General features: G+C 43.3%; 1 protein-coding gene across 2 annotated transcripts in view; it reads right to left on the reverse strand.

Annotated features, from left to right (window-relative positions):
- cfap300 (cilia and flagella associated protein 300) overlaps positions 1 to 22585 on the reverse strand; it is a 34186-nt gene extending 11601 nt beyond the window's left edge. Inside the window, exons 1-5 of one of the 2 annotated variants that reach the window (XM_078222780.1) lie at positions 22296 to 22534; positions 22046 to 22127; positions 12833 to 12908; positions 7518 to 7684; positions 2649 to 2821 (exon numbers count right to left, since the gene is read on the reverse strand). In XM_078222780.1, coding sequence (XP_078078906.1) covers positions 2649 to 2821; positions 7518 to 7684; positions 12833 to 12908; positions 22046 to 22123 — 494 coding nt within the window. In that variant the 5' untranslated portion in view covers positions 22124 to 22127; positions 22296 to 22534. Of the gene's footprint in view, positions 1 to 2648; positions 2822 to 7517; positions 7685 to 12832; positions 12909 to 22045; positions 22128 to 22295 lie in introns of both variants that reach the window. The other variant, XM_078222779.1, reaches the window with a different exon arrangement.
- Positions 22586 to 23374: the final 789 nt, after the last annotated feature.

Here is a 23374-nt window from a genome sequence, read left to right on the forward strand (position 1 = left end):
ATATCCTAATCAACACAAATTGGATGTAATCAGCACTTGAATTTAAACCTGCAGGTACCTGGTTTAACACTTTCAAGTGAGTTTAAATGTTGGTAATCAACAAAACTGTGCACTAAATCCAGAACCTGTGGCTTACAAGCACAACAACCATTTAGCAGCTGTTTCCGCCCTTTGGCCATAACCTTTGGTAATATGAGATTTCAAGGAAGCATACATCTCATGTATCCCATTGTTCCTTTTGGCTTTGGGACTTTGACTTGGATTCCTTGTGTGGAGTCTTATCATGAAGCCTTCTTTGGAATTTAGTCTGCTGGTAGGATCACTAGCTACACCAGGCCAGCCTGGGTACTGGCAGGGCGTGAACACTGATCCATTGCTCCCACAAATGATAGAAAAAATTTGCAATGTCCCCCACCCGCCACTTCATGTGGAACTGTACAGCCCACCCAAGGTAAGACTCCCATCAAGAAGCCGATCTGGAAAATCCCTCCCACACAGGACTTCAAAGCAAATTCCACCTGGACAAAAGAATGGGAAACATTGGACAAAACAAACAAGTACCTGGTCTCGAACCCAACCCTAACTGGTTAACTGGTTTCAACCTTCCAAGGAAAGAGTTGTCTACCCCCAACATGGTCAGGGCCGACTCCGGCCCCTGCTTGGTCAACCTCCACAGATGGGGCATTAGGACCAGCCCCTGTGAGAGAAACCAAACTATGCACCACATCATAGAAGGGTATCCAATCCACAGACTCAGCAGAGGCCTATTTGCACTCAACACAGCAGGACTGGAAGAAACTGCTTGGCTTAGGGACTTCGCATTCGCTAAATAAATAAATGTACCCCATGATAATACCGACTACAATGCTTTCCCCAAGATTATTAGCTATTGAAGGTAATCACAATGGGTTTTTAATAAAACCAACCACCCATGTACCAAATTTAATATACAATAGAATTTATAAATAGGAAACAAAACAAAATGCATTTAGCTACACTTCCCACTTTGTCATTGTTGCCAAGCACTTCCCAGTACTTTATTATGTCCTGGAAAGTTTTGTTAGTAATGTAACAACATTTAAAAATTATAAAGTAAAAATATAGTAATTGCCTTTTGTTTTTGAAACATTTACAGTTGTGCATGTGATTTGCAAAACTCCAGTGAGGTGCAGTGAATTAATCGTAACTGAGACTTTCCCTTCTCTTCACTGGACCTCAATATCAGGGATTGCTACTGCTATATCTTCCCACACCCACCATCTCTTCTCAAATAAAAATAAACAATGATTACAAATAACCAGAAACAGAGTATTTCTGAAGCATTAGTCACCAATATATAACTTGATAGGCTGAAGAGATTTTAGTACGATACAAATTTTCAAAAGAAGAATTTATCAGATGTATAACCCATGGAATAAAAAAAAGGGGAGTGTGTTTTGTAACAAAACTTAAAGATCTTCCAATGAGTTTAAATTGCTCAAGGTCCACTCCTCCAGTTATCAGATTTTTCAGCTGCAGCCACATAAGTTATTCTTGCACCTTTATACTTAGTGGTCCAGAACCATGCTCCCACCACTGCTAACCAATCCACAAGCAAATTATATGCCCTGTCTCTGACTCTGCGGGGTCTGATGTCACTAGAGGGAATTGGTTAACATGAATTGACACGTCCCAAAGGTTTTCAGGGCAATTCAGTTCAGATTACTTCAGTTAAATTTTCTGTTCAGTTCCTATTGCTCCACAATATAGGGCAATACCAATGCTGTATTTATGATGACAAAACAAAACTAAGGTGTCATAAGTGTGCATCTTTCCTGGAAGCGTAACATAGAATGGCAGCAGCTAGGCAGCAAATGCAGCAACAGCACAAATGTATGCAGCAGCACTGACTGAAGGATTTCTGTTCCCCTTCTCACTGGTCCAGCAGATTTGCTTATGGTTGCAAATTTACAGCTTTCTGAATCACCCACACAATAGAAGCAGTCATTAAAATAAAATAAAAGTGAAGCTTGCCTTTCCTCAATATGTTGCTGTAATGGAGTACGTCATAAAATGAATGGGGAACAACAACTAAAAACAAGAATTATGAAAGGAGAAAGAGAGAAAAAATACCAACACTTTTGGTATGATACAGGATGCGGCCAAAAGTATATCAAACCATCTCCATGGAACAGAAAGATAAAGTATCTTCACATATACCCAATGAGAGGAGGTAGTGACACAGTTGTATTGTCACTGGACTAGTAGTCCAGAGACCCAAGGCAATGCTCTGGGGACCTGGGTTCAAATCTCACCATGGCAGATGGCGACATTTGAATCCAAAAAGAAGTCTGGAAATAGATCTAATGAAGCTATTGTCAATTGTCATAAAAACCCTTCTAGTTCAACAAAGTCCTTTAGGGAAACAAATCTGCCATCCTTACAGGGTCTGGCCTACATGTGACTCCAGACCCACAGCAACATGATTGACTCTTAAATACCTAACAAACTACTCAGTTCAAGGCCACTTAGGGATGGGCAATAAATGCTGCCCTGCCAGTGACACCCACATCCCCTGAATGAATAAAAAGCACATGAGCAACCTGAGGTCTTGGAAACTTCCTATTGTTGTATTAAAAGAAAATAATCTGAAAACACATTATACACACCTGACTAATTCCTTGTATACTGCCTTGGTGGTTTCCAGATAAGGATCAACTGTATCTTCAAACTGACAGAGGACTCCACCCAAGCACAGATGTTTAAAGATGCAGAAGACAAATTCCTCACGTTCTGTATCACTGAATATTTGATATTTATCAGATTCTTCCAACAGTAACACCTAAATTAAGTATGGAACATTTAGGTGTGGAATTGGCTCAACCAAAAGGAAAATTAGTAATAGATAAAATCTCACTCATCTGCCCACATGATGAATGGTGGACACATGATATCATTCAGCACATTTCTCAAACAGTATTTTTCTATTGTGCATCATCTTTCTCTGTCATTTCAAGATATAAAATACAGTATATGATTTTGGTTCCTTGTTTCTTTTACAGAGTTGGCTCACTTGTTCAATGACAAATTAGACACTTCTTAAATGTTCCAGTATCATGAGATAAAAGCTCCATGTTGCCTCTAATGTTCAAGATGTTGTAAAATAATTCATTACATTGCTTTGTAATAACACATTTTTGGGACAGAATTCAATTTTTCTTGTAACAGAATAGAAAACAGCATTGTTGGAAAATAAATTAATAGCATTGTCAAGGTAAAACAAATCACAGATAACATATTACAGCATAATTCATGAAAATCCAGATATTTATCAATGTACATTACTTCACTAATGACCAAGTTATTTGCATAGTAGGAAACATACATTACTCGCACTGTGAAAGGGCGTGTAAAACTAACTGGCTGGATTTTGCTGTTGGCAGTGAACTAAGGGCACTTGCCACTGACCTTGAAGAAAGCCACGCTGAGACAACTATCAATTTACATGGTGAGAACTATACTTGGTGTGCAGTGGACTGTAGTATGTTTTATCAGAATTCCTCAATGGAACTGCACAGATGCCATCAGGTTCTTCAAGCAACCAACCGCATTAAAGAACTCTCACAGACAGCTAACTGGCAAATGAAAAGCACCAAATCAAAATACGTGTTCAAAATTTTACACAGAGCAAAATAAAGATTGGGACATGCATATAGGGTGAAGGTAGAAGCTGAAATATTATGAAGAAGATTATTTGAAAAATATTATTTAAAAAGTAGTTTAAAAACTAGAAATTAATTATAACGGAGACATTTAATGACACTCCACAAATAAAGTCATTTTTTTAAGATCAGTTCTGTTGCTCAGCATAGGTTATTTATTACTCAATAGTAATGACTTTCCTAAGGGTATATCCACTGATTCTTTCTCCATTGTTTGGAGATGGCAAATGCTGACAGATTACAGTTAAAACCCCCACAAAATCCAGACCAATTTTACTTTAAGGTGGTATAACAATGTCTTGTACTTAAGCATCTTTAGCCTTATAAAAAGTCCCAAGGTGCTTCCCAGGAACATTATATTACAAAGAAAATGACATAGAGTTGAAAAGATGACTGCAAGCTTGGCCAAAGGAATAGTCTCAGGAAGCATCATACAAGAGAACAGGTAAAGAGAAACAGAGAAGACTGGGGAAGGAATTCCAGGGCTTAAAGCGGTGGTAACTGAAGGAACAGACATCAACGGTGGATCATTTAAAATTGGAGATACTGACGAATCCAGAATCGGAGCAGCAATGACATCTCGGAAATTATGTCTTATATACCTGTGAAATAAGTATGTTCTTAAATCCAGTTTTGTACACATCACATTGTTTTCAACTACTTAAAAGGGAAACCGAACTGCAGGAGGAACATACTGGACAGGGTAAATGCCAACATCTAGATGATGCAGTGGCACAATAGTTAGCACTGCTGCCTCACAACGCCAGGGACCTGGGTTCGATTCCAGCCTTGGGTGACGGTGTGGAGTTTGCACGTTCTCCCTGTGTCTGTGTAGGTTTCCTCCTACAGTCCAAAAATGTGTAGGGTAGGGAGATTAGCAAGGTAAATATGTGAGGTTATGGGAAAGGGCCTGGTGGGATTCTCAGTCAGAGAGTCAGTGCAGACTCGATGGGCCAAATGGCCTCCATCTGCACTGTAGGGATTCTATGATTCTAATAATCCCAGTCAGTTAGCTTTTGTATACATCAATTTATTCCTTAACAAATAATTCAATTTAGTGGGCTTCTATGGAATCGTGCACACTTTCCATTTCAAGCAGTAGATGCGTTGTGGTGTCAAAGCCAAGGTTAATCCCTTGATGTGTATTCTTTCTTATCATTTGATGGAGAAACAATTGGTTACAGTATCAAAACAAAACATGCTTTCTAACTTTGTGAACATGGTTGATTTCAGGAAGAAAGTGATTCCTAAAGTAGATAAATACACTGCCCCTTCACACATGGAAACTGGCTTCAACTGAATGCTCTATGGAAATGTACACTGAGAAGCGCAAGTGATGTGTGAGTTTGCATGGCAACTGAACGGACATAGCCTGAATGCAGGTGTGGCAACAGTAGTGGATGATTCACCTATGCCCTGTTTTCTGACACTGGCAGCATGCAAACAGTCTGCTCATTTCAATGGTTCCTGCATTAAGCATGTTGTTGAGTGGCTGCACTGGGGACGGGCGGGGAGGGAGGGGCAAAATCATGTGAGGCTAACACAGATTCAAGTTAAGCTGCACTACTTGAAGTCAGCCTGCATCTCTTAAGGGGAGGTGCATTTTGACTGAAGGAGGTGCTGAAAGGCACAATGCGGTAGAATGCAAGTTTCAAGGTTCTCCAATGCAGTGTTAGAGGCCTTGGTGCAGGAAGTGCACAGCAGGCGCTTTTACATTGTACATGCTCCAAGAGAGACAACTCCCACATCTCCCTGTGCCTCTATCATTCCCTTACCCCAAAGTAATATTTAAAGGCATCACCCATTCAATTTTCAAATGAGGTGCTTTTGACATTCGCTTTGTTGCTGCAGAGTTAATGGAAATACTGTGTTGTCAGAGGAATTGTTCCTTTAGTCAGAAGTGAGTGATAATGGACTTTATGAAAGAATGGCGTGGTTTTAAAAGACCTCTGTGTACATCACTTGTGCCCAGTCATGTATAGAGGACTCTATATTGTTAACAGCATATAAACTGTACTGTTACAATTAAAGGTAGACAGCTGGAAGGCATTGATTGATTAATCTTAAACACATATAACGAGAGATTTACCTCACATATCACACGTCTGTTGCATTCCCACAATTTGGTCCACCTTGTGGAAATTCCCTCTGTGTGATTCTACTTTGCATGGAAGGGTTTCCTGTATGGCGCTGCAGCACACCCTCCACTTCCTTACCTTCCTCAACCATCAGTACATGCTTTGGTGTTCTCTTCTACTGCCTGGTGATTGGGGAGGTCTCCAGTGGAGGGCACTCTGTGTGTGAATCCTCCCTTTATCCATCGGGGTTCCGAAATGGAAGATTGCATGCAACAGTGCCATGCAATCGCAGGTTTAGGTCATTCACATACTCCCAGGCTGCCTGTGTTTTCTGTAGCCTTGAGAAGCCTGTGCTCCATGTGTATGTAGGATGCATTAAGTTGCAGCCCCTTTATGAATATTTGAGGGGCTGCACCTCAACGTTTGGTTACATTTTAACCCTATGTTTCTGATCTTTGGTTACCCAGTGCAGAGTGGCAGGCAGATCAGGCTGCTCCTGCACCTGAGCAAGGTGGACACTAACAGTCTAGGAAGCGGGCGATCGAGGAGAGCATTCAACCCAAATGTTGCCCTTCTTCCCTGGCTAAGTTTGCACCGGGTGTCCCTGAAGAAGGGGCACGTGGTGCCTACCAGTAGGCTTGAGGCCTTTGGCAATCAAAGAGCACTGTATTGTCTCCAACCAAAATATTATTTTAACTTATTAAGTTTCCATTAAAGGTTTGCTTTTGTTAGTGTCCATTTAAAGGACTGTCAATTAGTTAGTCTGTTGGTTTGATTATTGTTTGTTCAAAGTGTATAAAGAGGGACTTCGGCCATCCAGAGGCAGAGGCCTCTGTAGGGAGGCTCTCTGCATGAGGGTCCTCCCTTTTTCCATTGGGGATTTGGTGTGAAGGGTGTTGAGTGCAGCAGTCCCGTCCAATAGATGATTAAATCAGTTCATGGAGTCCCAGGCTGTCTGTAATTTCTGCAGCATTGAGGAGACCATGTTCATTATGTGACATTGCAGTTCCTCTTTCATTATTTGCAGAGCCTGCTCTTCAGATTTTGCTTGCCTCACGTGAAGCTGGGCCTCCTGCTACGCGCGCAGGCAATCTCCAACATCTTAGCGCTGGGCTGCACAATCCTGGAGGTGAACAGGCAGCACGAAGTTTGTATCCTGCCTGCATCAATTCCACTAGACCCAAGGTAATCACGCATCAGGACCTCAGTGCTCACCACTGGGTCTTACCAAACGTTATCCCCCTCCCTGTCCAAACAGTAACAACAGCATCGTTTTCTATTCATATCGTGACTTTAATGTAGTAAAACATCCCAAAGCACATTACATGAGCCATACCAAACCACTTAAGACCACAAAGGGGTAGATGCTCAAAATCCTGGTCAAAGAGATTGGTTTTAAAGGAGGAAAGGGAGGTAGAAAAGCAGAGTAAGCACAATAAGTTGCCTAATTACGTAACTGCTAGCAATAACACTATGGTCTGTGATTCAATTAATCATGTTTCTTTAAAATCATTAATATCAATACTTCCTCTCACTTGACGAATGCACTGCTTTTGCAATAAAGCCGAGCTAAGAGGTGAAAATTCATCTCAGCTGTGTTAGGCAAATTCAAGTACTGGGACCAAAACCAGCAATATTTTATTTGTGAAACAAGCAACATATTCATCACATTAGAAAAATTAATTATTTTTGTACACTTCCAACACAAAATGACACTTTCTGTCCATGAATATCCTACCTGTCGAAGCTGATCAGAGATAATAAAATCCTCATAAAATTCATCCAAACACTTTCTAATATGTCCTGTTTCTTGCACGATCCCTTCAGTGTACAAACAGTCAAAGAATGACATTGAAAGTTGACTGCAGGGCACTTCTTCAGCCTCTACTTTCTTAATTTCTGTTCCTACCACGACAGAATTAAAGATAAATGGAGACAGATCATAAATAAATTTCCCATATTTACGTAGAAGGCACACAGTTATTTATTTGATTTTGTAATGAATATTTACCCTTAAGTAAACTAAAGAACTTGCCGTGCATCACTGATGCTCCAGTACACTGCATCATTAAGCAATAATATGCAGACTCACACACACGATTGCCATTCAGTAACTTTCCAGTTTAGACTGTGCCTTCAGAGCTGGCACACTCCACAGCACGCAACACCTCATGGCCATCCTTGCACATGGTAAACAGTCAGTCCAAGGGCAATTCTGCCAGAGGCAGGCCACCACATAAGCCGGACACATTGAGCTGGGGTAAAGCATTATTTGGTGCAGAAGAAAATAGTGAAATGGGGAAAAACTGGGAACAAAACTAAATGTAAATACAATTGGCGAGCAAGTGCCTTTTGCTTAATGAAAAGGAGGCTTTGCCAGGATGTTGCAGTTGTTGCTACAAGCAACAATTAATTACATGGATAAAAAATTATAAGGTCAGAGTGCACTATTATTAATAGTGCATTGTTGTACACGTTTCACACAACTGATATGGGGTTTGCATAATAATAGCATCGTCACCTGGCCAAACTGCCTAAAAATTGCTGATCTCGCATTTGTGATGAAATGGATTTAATGTGGCTGTCATCAGCACAGGAGCAGCGTTCTTTTAACAGATTTTGCCTCACAGCGCCAGGGACCCGGGTTTGATTCCTGGCTTGGGTCACTGTCTGTGTGGAGTTGCACGTTCTCCCCGTGTCTACGTGGGTTTCCTCCGGGTGCTCCGGTTTCCTCCCATACTCCGAAGATGTGTGAGTTAGGTAGATTGGCCATGATAAATTGTCCATTAATGTCAGTGGGATTAGCAGGGTAAATATATGGGGTTACAGGAATAGGGCCTGGGTGGGATCATTGCCAGTGCAGGCTTGATGGGCTGAATGGCCTCCTTCTGCACTGTCGAGATTCTATGATTCTTTGATTCTATGATTTGCAGTTAACCTGGGAAGTATATTGTTGGGTTGAGCAAACATCAGGGCTGAGGTTTTCTCCTTCTGCACTTTCCAGAATGTGACATTCCTTCCATTAACTTTAATGAGCAGAAACCATGGGCTGACAAGCTCAGAAGTAGGAAATACTGGTTTTAATATTTTTGAAAGCTTTCGTGACCAAAGACAGTTGTTGAGAAGATGTCAGTGTTACAACTATGTCAGTGGTAGGGAAATTATTGGAGAGGATTCTTCGAGACAGGATTTATTCCCACTTGGAAATAAGTGGACGTATTAGTGAGAGGCAACATGGTTTTGTGAAGGGGAGGTCGTGTCTCTTGAACTTGATCGAGTTTTTCGAGGAAGTGACGAAGATGATTGATGAGGGTAGGACAGTGGATATTGTCTACATGGACTTCAGTAAGGCCTTTGACAAGGTCCCTCATGGCAGACTGGTGCAGAAGGTGAAGTCGCATGGGATCAGAGATGAGCTGGCAAGGTGGATACAAAACTGGCTTGGTCAAAGAAGACCGAGAGTAGCAGTGGAAGGGTGCGTTTCTGAATGGAGGGCTGTGACAAGTGGCATTCCTCAGGGATCAGTGCTGGGACCTTTGCTGTTTGTAATATATATAAATGATTTAGAGGAAAATGTAACTGGATTGATTAATAAGTTTGCGGACGACACAAAAGTTGGTGGATTTGCTGATAGCGATGAGGACCATCAGAGGATACAGCAGGATATAGATCAGTTGGAGACTTGGGCAGAGAGATAGCAGATGGAGTTTATTCCAGACAAATGTGAGGTAATGCATTTTGGAAGGTCTAATACAGATAGGAAATATACAGTAAATGGCAGAACCCTTAAGAGTATTGATAGGCAAAGAGATCTGGGTGCAGAGGTACACAGGTCACTGAAAGTGGCAATGCAGGTGGAGAAGGTAGTCAAGAAGGCATACGGCATGCTTGCCTTCATCGGCTGGGGTACTGAGTTTAAAAATTGGCAAGTCATGTTGCAGCTTTATAGAACCTTAGTTAGGTCACACTTGGAATATAGTGTTCAATTCTGGTCGCCACACTACCAGAAGGGTGTGGAGGCTTTGGAGAGGATTCAGAAAAGATTTACCAGGATGTTGCCTGTTATGGAGGGCATTAGCTATGAGTAGAGGTTGGAGAAACTTGGTTTGTTCTCACTGGAACGACAGACATTGAGGGGCAACCTGATAGAAGTCTACAAGATTATGAGAGGCATGGACAGAGTGGATAGTCAGAAGCTTTTTCCCAGGATGGAAGAGTCAATGACTCGGGGGCATAGGTTTAAGGTGCGAGGGGCAAGGTTTAAAACAGATGTATGAAGCTGATTTTTTATACAGAGAGTAGTGGGTGCCTGGAATTCGTTGCCGGGAGAAGTAGTGGAAGCAGATACGGTAGTGACTTTTAAGGGGCGTCTTGACAAGTACATGAATAGGGTGGGAATTGAGGGATATGGTCCCCGGAAGGGTAATGGGTTTTAGTTAAGTCGGGTAGTATGGTTGGTGCAGGCTTGGAGGGCCGAAGGGCCTGTTCCTGTGCTGTAATTTTCTTTGTTCTTTGTTTGTTCTTTATACTGGATTAGCTTGGTTAGAGCCAAAAAGCGGAAAATGTTGGAAAAGCTCAGCAGGCCTGGCAGCATCTGTGGAGAGAAAAACAGAGTTAATCACCAAAATCTTGCTCCCATTTACGCTGGTGGAATCTTACGGTCCCACTGCCGACGCACCCCTGCTGCGGTTTTTCCAGCAGCAAAGGGTGCATTCAACAGGAAACCCCATTGACAATGGCGGGACCATAAAATCCCATCGCCAGTGAGCAGTGCCACCTCCGGCCACCGTGAAACACACTGCAGAGTGGGAGAAAAATCCCGCCCAATGTTTCAAGTCCATATGACTCTTATGGGCTTGAAAAGTTAACTGTATTTTTCATTTTCTGTTTTTATTTCAGATTTCTAGCATCTGCAATGTTTTGTTTTATATTGGCGAGAGACATGGCTGATTCCGGAGCATAAATCTTTGGTAGTCCTGCCAGGATGTTGTCAGGACCCATAGTTTTTGCATTTTTAAGTGCCTTCAGAGATTTCTTGATACCATGTGGAGTGAATTGAATTGGCTGAAGGCTGGAATCTGTGACATTGGTGATTCCAGGGTGAGATGGATCATCCACTTGGCTGAAGCTGCTTTCGAGTTGTCTTTTGCACTGACGTACTGGACTCTCCCATCACTGAGGATGGAGATGCTGAGAAGTCTCCTCCAGTTGTTAGAACGTCTACCACCATTCACAACTGGGGTTGGAGGCCTGCAGAGTTTTGATCTGATCCAATGCTTGTGGAATTACTTAGTTCTGTCTGTCACATGCTACCTCTGCTGTTCAGCTTTTATTTAGCCCTGTGTAGTTGCCTCACTCGGTTGGCACCACATTTTTAGCTATATCTGGTGCTGCTCCTTGTATTCTTTCCTGCACTCATCATTGAACTAGGGTTGATCCTCATCACTACTTGATGGTAGTGCTGGAGTCAGTAATATGTCAGGCCATAAGGTTACAGTTTGTGGTTGAATAAATCCAGCGGCTCCTGCTGCTCCACCGCCATACATGTCCAGCTTTGAATTGCTAGATCTGTTCTGAATCTATCCCATTTAGCATGGTGCAGTGCCACACAACACAATGAATGGTATCCTCAATGTGAATATGGAACGTTGCCTCCAAAACGTCTGTGCAGTGGTCACTCCTACCAGTACTGTCATGGATAGATGTATCTGCATCAGGATGAGATCCCTCAGGGTATCCTTTTGGCAGCACAGCAGCACTGCCATCTCACAGTGCCAGGTACCCAGGATTGATTCTAGCCTTGGATGACTGTCTGTGTGGAGTTTGCACGTTCTCCCCGTGTTTGCTTGGGTTTCCTCTGCGTGTTCTGGTTTCCTCCCACGCTCCAAAGACGTGCGGATTAGGTGGATTGGCCATGATAAATTGTCTCTTAGTGCCCCACGATGTGTAGGGGATTAGGGGAATTAGTGGGGTTACAGGGATAGAGTGCGGGATGGGCCTGGGCAAGATACTCTTTGGGAGAGTTGGTACAGACTTGATGGGCTGAATGGCCTCCTTCTGCACGGTAGTGAACCTATAATTCTAGGACATGGCCAGGTCAATCATGGTGTTACCTAGCCACTTTTGGTGATGAGCACTGAAGTCCTCTATGCAGAGTACATCCTGCATGAACAAATGTAAAGCAGTTTACATTGAGAGGAAAAATAGGCAATACAAGTTATTCTGTGATAACAGAAACCGAGAATACTGGAAAAAACTGAGCTGGACTGGCAGCAACTGTTGCAAGAGAAACAGGATTAACATTTCAAGTCTGTATGACACTTCTTCAGAGTATGCATACTCTGTGAATGGCATTAAAATTGATAAAAAGATGGAAGTGCTCAAAATGTCCAACCAAAACAGAGCCACAATCAACAAAATCAACAGAATATTCAGGTATCAAGCCAAATCAGCAGAATACATATCAGAGGAAACTATGAACAGGTCATGACTACACTGTTGACTTCTGGACAATCTCAAAGGCCTAAGTATGAGGAAAGGATGGAGATAAATGGGTCTTTTAATATTGAAAAGAGATGCTTAAGTGCTGATCTTATGAAGGTATACAAGACTATTCGTAATACAGAAAGGATAAATTAAACAAAATAGTTTAAATTAAGCTAAGAGGAGAATAAGTGATCACAGATATAAACCAGCAAAATATATATTCACAAGTGTTATCAGGATTTTTTAAAAACAGAATGGTGACCATATGGAACAGAGTCTCAGGTATAGTAGTACAAGTAAAAAATGGAATGATTTCAGAACCAATTGGATGTCTCAATGAGGGAAGTTTTGGACTTCACTTTGAGATTTTAGGATTGATGAGCTATATAACTGGAATAACCTACCTTGTCTTTCACAGTACGTTAAAATAGAGAAATGTTATGTTAATTTGTGCAATGTTTGCAACAATTTGTGTTCAATTCAGACTGCCATTTGAATCAAATCAAATTTAAATAAACCTATTGGTGTTGTTCCCTACAACAGCTTTGACAACAATGCTATTCGTACCTAGAGTTGTCCATTCAGGTGATAAAGGTGTGAGTACCTTCAGATTAGCCATGACATTTGGATCCTGGAAAAATGCCTACAGGAGTAAAACATAAAATGAACAAATTCAATAAACAAATACAATAATTATTTGTTAAATATTTCTTGTATATATTCTTAAATATATTTACAAAACAGTGATTAATAAATAACCCATTGGCTGTGAAGTGTTTTGAGATCCCAATGTTATAATAAAGGTGCTATATAAATGCATTTTTTGCTGCTATCAATGCTAATGCAGTGATTAATATCTGCTGAGCTCATTGGAAACACTCTCACCTCAGAGTCAGTAGACTATAGGTTCAAGTCCCACTCCAGATACTAGAATACAAAATATAGACTGGCATCGCGATGCAGTATTGAGTGTGTGCTTCATTGTCTAAGTTGCCATCTTGTACATAAGACATTAAACCAAGGCTCCATCCTCAGTGAGACATCAAAGATCCTTGGTCAATGTTTTGAAGAACAGCAGGAGAGTTTTCCAATATTTAGCTCTCAAACAACTGGTTAAAATAGATTATTTGTTCATGAATGTTGCTATTGGGGGGAATTTGCTGCGGCTACCACATTTGCTATATTAATTACAAGAGTAACGAGATTTCAAAGTTAGTGAACTGGCTGTAAAACACTTTAGGATGCCCCAAGATCAAGAAAGGCGCCTTATAAATGCAAGTCCTTCTTTCTTAACAATCTGTTGCGCTCTGTAGAATATTTTGTTGTCTTTGGGAGATTGGGTTTGTACTCGTTGGAGTTTAGAAGGATGAGGGGGGATCTTATGGAGACTTATAAGATAATGCGGGGGCTGGATAGGGTGGAGGCGGAGAGATTCTTTCCACTTAGTAAGGAAGTTAAAACTAGAGGACACAGCCTCAAAATAAAGGGGGGTCGGTTTAAGACAGAGTTGAGGAGGAACTTCTTCTCCCAGAGGGTGGTGAATCTCTGGAATTCTCTGCCCACTGAGGTGGTGGAGGCTACCTCGCTGAATATGTTTAAAGCGCGGATGGATGGATTCCTGATCGGTAAGGGAATTAAGGGTTATGGGGATCAGGCGGGTAAGTGGTACTGATCCACGTCAGATCAGCCATGATCTTATTGAATGGCGGGGCAGGCTCGAGGGGCTAGATGGCCTACTCCTGCTCCTATTTCTTATGTTCTTATGTTCTTATGTCTTATTCTATTGGTTTTTCACAAACTGAAATAGCCGCCCAGTTATTCTCTAAAAGTTTACTCCGTTTACATTAGGGGACAGTATCACTCAATCATTCAGTTAGATCTTGCTTATCTCTTCAAGTGCATTTGTCACATTATAAAGAACAATGGTATAGAGTTTCTGCTCATTTGCACCAGCAATATCAAGGCAATAAAAACAAAACAAATGCTGGAAAAACTCAGCAGGTCTGGCAACATCACAGTGGTGATGTGGAGATGCCGGCGTTGGACTGGGGTAAACACAGTAAGAAGTTTAACAACACTAGGTTAAAGTCCAACAGGTTTATTTGGTAGCAAAAGCCACACAAGCTTTTGAAGCTCTAAGCCCCTTCTTCAGGTGAGTGGGAATTCTGTTCACAAACAGAGCTTATAAAGACACAGACTCAATTTACATGAATAATGGTTGGAATGCGAACCCAGTCTTTAAGAAACAAAACAATGGGAGTGGAGAGAGCATCAAGACAGGCTAAAAAGATGTGTATTGTCTCCAGACAAGACAGCCAGTGAAACTCTGCAGGTCCACGCAACTGTGGGAGTTACAAATAGTGTGACATGAACCCAATATCCCGGTTGAGGCCGTCCTTGTGTGTGCGGAACTTGGCTATCAGTTTCTGCTCAGCGACTCTGAGCTGTCCCCAAGAGGCCAACAACGAACACAATGAGACAGCCAATGAACCGGAACAGCCGACAGAGAGATCCGCAGTGCATCCGAAGAGGAAAGAGTCGAATTGGACTCCTCCGGAAGGCCGCTGCCCTCGACTTGACATGTATGCCCAAGCCGTCAGGAGGTGCGTCAACACCAAATTCATCAGCCGCACTCACAAGACAGCCCCGAACATCACCCAAGCACAACGTAACGCCATCCACGCTCTCAAGACCAACCGCAACATTGTCATCAAACCAGCAGACAAAGGAGGGGCCATCGTCATACTGAACAGAACGGATTACTGCAAAGAAGTGTACCGACAACTAAACAACGAGGAACACTACAGACAGTTACCTGCAGATCCGACCAAAGAACACACCCGTCAACTCAACACTCTGATCAAGACCTTTGATCCGGACCTTCAGAGCACCCTCCGTGCTCTCATCCCATGTACTCCCCGCGTTGGAGATCTCTACTGCCTCCCGAAGATACACAAGGCAAACACACCCGGCCGTCCCATCGTATCGGGCAATGGGATCCTGTGCGAGAACCTCTCCGGCTATGTCGAGGGCATCCTAAAACCCATTGTACAAAGAACCCCCAGCTTTTGTTGTGACACGACGGACTTCCTACAGAAACTCGGCACACATGGAGCAGTTGAACCAGGAGCGCTCCTCGTCACAATGGATGTCTCGGCACTCTACACCAGCATCCCCCATGACGATGGCATTGCTGCAACGGCCTCAGTGCTCAGCGCCAACAACTGCCAGTTTCCAAATGCAATTTTACATCTCATCCGCTTCATCCTGGACCACAATATCTTCACCTTCAACAACCAGTTCTTCATCCAGACACACGGAACAGCCATGGGGACCAAATTTGCACCTCAATATGCCAACATCTTCATGCACAGGTTCGAACAAGACTTCTTCACCGCACGGGACCTTCAACCGATGCTATACACTAGATACATCGATGACATTTTCTTCCTTTGGACTCATGGTGAACAATCACTGAAACAACTCTATGATGACATCAACAAGTTCCATCCCACCATCAGGCTCACCATAGACTACTCTCCGGAATCGGTTGCATTCTTGGACACGCGCATCTCCATTAAGGACGGTCACCTCAGCACCTCACTGTACCGCAAGCCCACGGATAACCTCACGATGCTCCACTTCTCCAGCTTCCACCCTAAACACGTTAAAGAAGCCATCCCCTACGGACAAGCCCTCCGTATACACAGGATCTGCTCGGATGAGGAGGATCGCAACAGACACCTCCAGACGCTGAAAGATGCCCTCATAAGAACAGGATATGGCGCTAGACTCATTGATCAACAGTTCCAACGCGCCACAGCGAAAAACCGCACCGACCTCCTCAGAAGACAAACACGGGACACAGTGGACAGAGTACCCTTCGTTGTCCAGTACTTCCCCGGAGCGGAGAAGCTACGGCATCTCCTCCGGAGCCTTCAACATGTCATTGATGAAGACGAACATCTCGCCAAGGCCATCCCCACACCCCCACTTCTTGCCTTCAAACAACCGCACAACCTCAAACAGACCATTGTCCGCAGCAAACTACCCAGCCTTCAGGAGAACAGTGACCAAGACACCACACAACCCTGCCACAGCAACCTCTGCAAGACGTGCCGGATCATCGACACAGATGCCATCATCTCACGTGAGAACACCATCCACCAGGTACACGGGTACATACTCTTGCAACTCGGCCAACGTTGTCTACCTGATACGCTGCAAGAAAGGATGTCCCGAGGCATGGTACATTGGGGAAACTATGCAGACGCTGCGACAACGGATGAATGAACACCGCTCGACAATCACCAGGCAAGACTGTTCTCTTCCTGTTGGGGAGCACTTCAGCAGTCACGGGCATTCGGCCTCTGATATTCGGGTAAGCGTTCTCCAAGGCGGCCTTCGCGACACACGACAGCGCAGAGTCGCTGAGCAGAAACTGATAGCCAAGTTCCGCACACACAAGGACGGCCTCAACCGGGATATTGGGTTCATGTCACACTATTTGTAACTCCCACAGTTGCGTGGACCTGCAGAGTTTCACTGGCTGTCTTGTCTGGAGACAATACACATCTTTTTAGCCTGTCTTGATGCTCTCTCCACTCCCATCGTTTTGTTTCTTAAAGACTTGATTAGTTGTAAGTATTCGCATTCCAACCATTATTCATGTAAATTGAGTCTGTGTCTTTATAAGCTCTGTTTGTGAACAGAATTCCCACTCACCTGAAGAAGGGGCTTAGAGCTTCGAAAGCTTGTGTGGCTTTTGCTACCAAATAAACCTGTTGGACTTTAACCTGGTGTTGTTAAACTTCTTACATCACAGTGGCACAGTGGTTAGCACTGCTGCCTCACAGTGCCAGGGACCCCGGATTCAATTCCCGGCTTGGGTCACTGTCTGTGCGGAGTCTGCACGTTCTTCCCATGCATGCGTGGGTTTCCTCCGGGTGCTCCGGTTTCCTCCCACAGTCTGAAAGATGTGCCGGTTAGCTGCATTGGTCATGCTAAATTCTCCCTCAGTGGACCCGAACAGGCGCCGGAGTGTGGCAACTAGGGGATTTTCACAGTAACTTCGTTGCAATATTAATGTAAGCCTACTTGAGACAATAATAAATAAACCTTAAAACATCTGCGGAGAGAAATAGAATTACTGTTTCAGGTCAGAGATGACCTTTCATCAGAAGCGAAGAAAGATTTAAATGTAAGAGTTTTTAAACTGGTGGAAGGGGTGAGGGAAGAACAAAGGAGAACGTTTGTGATGGGTTGGAGGGCAGGGGAGATTAAACAACAAAAGATTTCATAAAGCAACAGCCAAAGAGAGTTGTAATGGGTACAGTAATGAAACAAAGGATTTGCCCAAACGAGGTATGAATGGCTGCATAAAATCATCTGAAAGCAACATGAAGGTATAAAGAAAGACACAAGACAAGATCAACCCAGCAGGAGCATGGGGAAAACAGAGTGTGGAGAAAACAGGAGCAAGGAGAGAGCACAAGAGGAGCAGGGTTAAAGCAGGATTATGGGGCATAGAGCATGATACTGACCATTGCTCACTCATTTCCCCTTGATCACAATGATGTGGGTGATAGCCAGTATTGGTTACCCGTGTAGTCACCCAAGTCGTGGACTCCTCGATGGTGTCTGTGAACTCCTGGCTTAGAACAAGCATTTTGATTTGATATTTTATTCCTAGAATCCCTACAGAGCAGAAGGAGGCCATTTGGTCCATCGAGTCTGCACTGACCACAATCCCACCCAGGCCATATTCCCAGAACCCCACATATTTATGCTGCTAATACGCCTGACACTAGGGTCAATTTATCATCGCCAATCAAACTAACCCGCACATCTTTGGACTGTGGGAGGAAACCCACGTAGATAAGGGGAGAATGTGCAAATTCCACACAGTCACCCGAGACCAGAATTGAACCCGGATCCTTGGTGCTGTGAGGCAGTAGTGCTAACCACTGTGCCACCCATATTGTCACATGTATTGGGATAAGTGAAAAATATTGTTTCTTGTGCATTATGCAGACAAAGCATTCTGTTCATAGAGTACATGGGGAGAAGGAAAAGAGAGGGTGCAGAATATGGTGTTATATAATGCTAGGGTGTAGAGGAAGATCGACTTAATATAAGGTAGGTCCATTCAAAAGTCTAATGGCAGCAGGGAAGTTGCTGTTATTGAGTCGGTTGGTGCTTGATCTCAGACTTTTCTATCCTTTTCCCAATGGAAGAGAGTATGTTTGGGGTGCATGGGGTCCTAGATTATGCTGGCTGCTTTTCTGAGGCAACGGGAAGTATAGACAGATTCAATGCATGGAAGGCTGGTTTGAGTGATGGACTGTGCTACATTCACAACCCTTTGTAGTTCCTTGCAGACTTGGTCAGAGCAGGAGCCATACCAAGCTATGATACATCCAGAAAGGATGCTTTCTATGGTGCATTTGTAAAAATTGGTGAGTCATAGCGGCCATGCTGAATTTCCTTAGCCTCCTGAGAAAGTAAGTGCATTGGTGGACATTCTTAACTATAGCGTCGGCTTGGAGAGACCAGGGCAAGTTGTTGGTGATCTGGACACCTAGAAACTTGAAGCTCTCAATCATTTCCACTTCATCCCCATGGATTTAGACAGGGGCACATCCTCCATTATACTTCCTGAAGTCGATGATTATCTCCTTTCTTTTACTGACATAGAGGGAGAGATTATTTTCGTCGTACCATTTCACCAGATTCTTTATTTCTTTCCTGTACTCCATCTCATCATTGTTTGGGATCTGACCCACTACGGTGGTGTCATCAGCAAACTTGAAAATTGAGTTGGAGGGGAATTTGGCCACACAGTCATAGGTGAATAAGGAGTATAGTAGGGGGCTGAGGACACAGGCCTTATGGGGCACCGGTGTTGAGGATAATCGCGGAGGAGGTGTTGTTGCCTATCCTTACTGTTTGTGGTCTGTGAGTTAGGAAGTTCAGGATCCAGTCACAGAGGGAGGAGCTGAGCCTCAGGCCACGGAGTTTGGAGATGAAGTTTGTAGGAATAATGGTGTTGGAGGCTGAGCTGTTGTCAATACATAGGAGTCTGACATAGATGTCTTTGTCATCCAGGTGTTCCATGGTTCAGTGTAGGACCAGGGAGATGGCGTCTGACCTGTTGCGGCGATAGGCAAACTGTAATGGATCCAGGCAGTCTGGGAGGCTGGAGCTGATTCGTGCCATGACTAATCTTTCAAAGCACTTCAGAATGATAGATGTCAGAGCTACCGGGCGATAGTCATTAAGTCTTTGGTACCGGGATGATGGTTGTCTTCTTCAAGCAGGTAGGGACCTCAGATCAGAGTAAGGAGTGGTTAAAGATGTCTGCGATTACCCGTACCAGCTGATCCATGCAGTATCTGAGTGCTCGTCTATGTACCCCATCCGAGCCAGTCACTTTCTATGGGTTAACTTTCAAGAGGGCCGATCTGCCATCTGCGATGGTGACCTCAGATTCGAGTTTGGCACCCTACTATACTCCTTACATACCTATGACTGTGTGGCCAAATTCCCCTCCAACTCAACTTCTTCTGGGGCAGAAGACATCCTCTCACTGACCTCGTACTCAAAATGGGCATAGAATGTCTTGAGCTCATCGGAGAGGGGTGCATCGTTGCCGGCGATTCTACATGCATTCATCTTGAAGCCTGTTATGTCTTCCAGACCTTGCCATAATTAGTGGGTATCTGTGTGGCTAGCCTGGTACTCTAGCTTGGTTTGGTATTGTCTCTTGGCATCTTTGATGGTTCACCATAGATCGTGTCTGGATTTCTTGTAATAGGTCAGGGTCACCCAACTTGAATGCCTCAGATCTGGACTTCAACTGCACATGATATTTATAGAAATTCATATGTTCCACTGCTCTAGTTCAATTATTTGTGGTAATCCTTTTCTAGCCTGGAGCCTTTTGTCTGCAAAGTGACTTTATAATTTTAGCCAGCAGTTATTTACACCGTGCCCTATTGAACTCCATGTTTTTCAAATTCACAGAAAAGATTTTCCGAATTGGACGCAATCATGAACTTTGTTCAAACTCTCCTGATCCCACCCTCCCTCACTGTATCTCTGCACTCAGCTCTGACATAGCCCTGCTCTTCCTCTGCTCCTTTAATGCCTTCTCTTTGTTTTGCTTTCTCCAGCCCCCTGCTCCCTCCAGGTCTCTCCTCTTTCTGTGCCATGCTCCCTCTGGGTCTCTTGTTTCCCCACCACCCATTCTCTCCAAACTGTGCTTTCCCAGTGCTTCTTCCTCTGCTCCATCAAATCTTTCTCCATGCTCTGTTCAACTGGGCTTCCTCAGCTATCCGGATTCATGCTCACTCATTCTGCGCTGCTGTCAAGGATGGATGGCTGGCACAGTGGTTAGCACTACTTCCTCACAGTACCAGGGACCCGGATTCGATTCCCGGCTTGGGTCCCTGTCTGTGAGGAGTTTGCATGTTCTCCCCGTGTCTGCGTTCGTTTTCTCCAGATGCTCTTGTTTCCTCCTATAGTCCAAAGATGTGCAGGTTAGGTGGATTGGCCATGCTAAATTGCCCCTTCGTGTCCAAAGATGTGTAGGTTAGAGGAATTAGCGGGGTAAATGTGTGGGGTTAGGGGATAGGGCATGGGGGTGGGCCTGGGTAAGATGCTGTCAGAGAGTCAGTGCAGACTTGATAGGCCAAATGGCCTTCTTCAGTACTGTGGGGATTCTATGATTCTGCAGTGAGAAGCAGGCCTACCCATTGTTAACAGTAAATGAATTGTGTTTAATTGTATGCTGTTGCTAATCAAGAACTAGGGATCCACTTGTGTCCGATTAATTAACCGAAATTCTGATTGTTGGGGGAGGAGGTCCATTCTTGCAATGTGCAACTAGGTAAATAACTATTTATAAAACAGTCTAAAGATTGGCTCTAGTTCTATCCTTCATCAACTAGCTTTCTGGAATATAACATCCATCTCACTGATATCCTAGATAATACCCATTTCCTTTAAAACATTACATGTAACATTTTTGTATTCTGTATTATAATTTAGCTGGTATGTGTGTTTGTGTGGTGGGGAGTCCATGATTCTTAATCTGTCTGAAAAGGGCCCTTCAACCAAAAATGTTTGTGATGCACCGCTGCAAGACATTCACAATAAACTGATGTTCATAAGAACATTAGGAGGAGATTACTTTATGCACAACTAACTTAAAAAGTTGTGTTTTTAAGGGTATTTTTGTTGAGTTCTGGGGGAAAAATTGGACGAGCCTGAGACATCTATTAGATACAAGAAGATTTCTGAATTTTCACAGCCTATTGCAGTGTTATGCAGAATTGTACCAAGTCAGCAAATCACTGCATGTGATACTTGTAAACCTATAGAAATTCATGTATTCTAGTTCAATTAGTTGTGGTAATCCTTTTCTATCCTGGAGTCTATGGTCTGCAAAATGCTTTTATAATTTCAGCAAGTGGTCATTTATACTGTGCCCCTATGTTTTCTTTCAAATTCAAAGTCTAGAGTTCCCGCTTTGAACGCAATCATGAATTCGGTTCAAACTCTCCTGCTCCTGCCCTCTCTGTATCCCTGTGCCCAGCTCTGACAGCCCTGCTGTCCTCTGATCTTTGAAGAAGGCTCTTCAAAATTATCTGATCGCTGGACAATATCTAGTGGCCAGATGTTTGAAACAAAATTAATGCATTATCATAGCGCCGAAAATATCACTGGCCAAACATATATTTAAAAAAACAAATAAGGCAATGATATAACAGCACTTACCAGTACAAAATTATCCTTTTCATAAGCCTGAAAGTATTGGTCAAAACTAAAAACCTGAACTGTGATCCTTCCCTGCATTGACCTAACAGGAGGGAAATGCAGAAAGGGGAAAATCTTCATTAGAGCAATGCCATAATACTATTTCAATATTAGCTTTAAAAGACAAATTATCTTTGTTTCTGGCAATGAACACAAACACTGGTGATGTTATTTTTAAAGTAGTCAAGTTAAAGCTAAAGTAGTTAAAAACCCTTAATGCGAAGTCTGCTTGTCTGGTCTCCAGTAAGTAACGATACAGTTGATGATCCAGCGGTTAGTGAAATGAATGAGACCATTCAGTGAAGGGTTCAGCCAGTAGCCTCCTCCCTGGGCGATCCCAGTCTGAGTCTCTCATCATTTCTTTCCCATCCTTTTCACCGCGGAGTTTACCATTTCACAAACAGATCTCTGATGTGGCCATCTCCCAGGAAGTTGATCTTCTTGTTGCTCAGATGCCTGAAAGTAAACGCTGGCTTCACACCCCTTTCAACGGCCATTGCTTCGCCAGTGTTTACCAGTTGCTAGGAAACGCCTGCCGCCCTCAAATCCTTCCCTGGATCGCTGACACCAATTACAGTTAGTTCCTGGCTGCAGGTAGCTATTTAAACCAGCAGAGAGTGAGGGGGAAAGTTCACACAGTGCACATTTTGGGCGGAGAGAGTACAGTTTCAATGTCCAGGACACTGAAAAATCATAGGGACATTAAAAAAATACATAAAATTTTCTTTGAATGTTACCCTTTACCAGATATAAAAATATTGAAAATGGAAGGGGGCTGTTTGACTGACAGTCACAAATCATCCTTTTGGGTAATGAGTCTTTTTGCTTTCCAATTTGTGTAGGAAGGTAATGTGTCACAAGGATGGATGTGTTGGCTGACAGATGGCTGGAGTTTGGGGGAAAAGTCATGTGATGAAAACTCAGGATTATATTTACTCTCAGCTGGCAACCTGGGGCCAGGAATTGGATAAGATCCTGGACCTTTGTTTTGAAGTGGAAGTGGAAAGGGATTAGATAGGTCAAAAAAATGGAATGGGGATCGCAATGCGTCATTGCCTGTGTCAATTCCAATGCAGAGGCCAAACTTGTGCTCCTTGTTCATTTAAAATGGTTTCTGTGTGCAGCCAGTGCCAAGCGCACTGCTGAACGGTTGGACATCTGAGCGGAGATGCAAAATCTGGAGGGGCCAACATGAGTTAAAGTCTGCATTACTTAAAGCAAGCTGAGCTGGGCTGGAATTAAATTTAGAAGTGACTTGGACCTGGGAAAGACTCTAGAATGATACACTTG

Source organism: Mustelus asterias, chromosome 10, assembly GCF_964213995.1.
Source record: "Mustelus asterias chromosome 10, sMusAst1.hap1.1, whole genome shotgun sequence".
Classification (NCBI taxonomy): domain Eukaryota; kingdom Metazoa; phylum Chordata; class Chondrichthyes; order Carcharhiniformes; family Triakidae; genus Mustelus; species Mustelus asterias.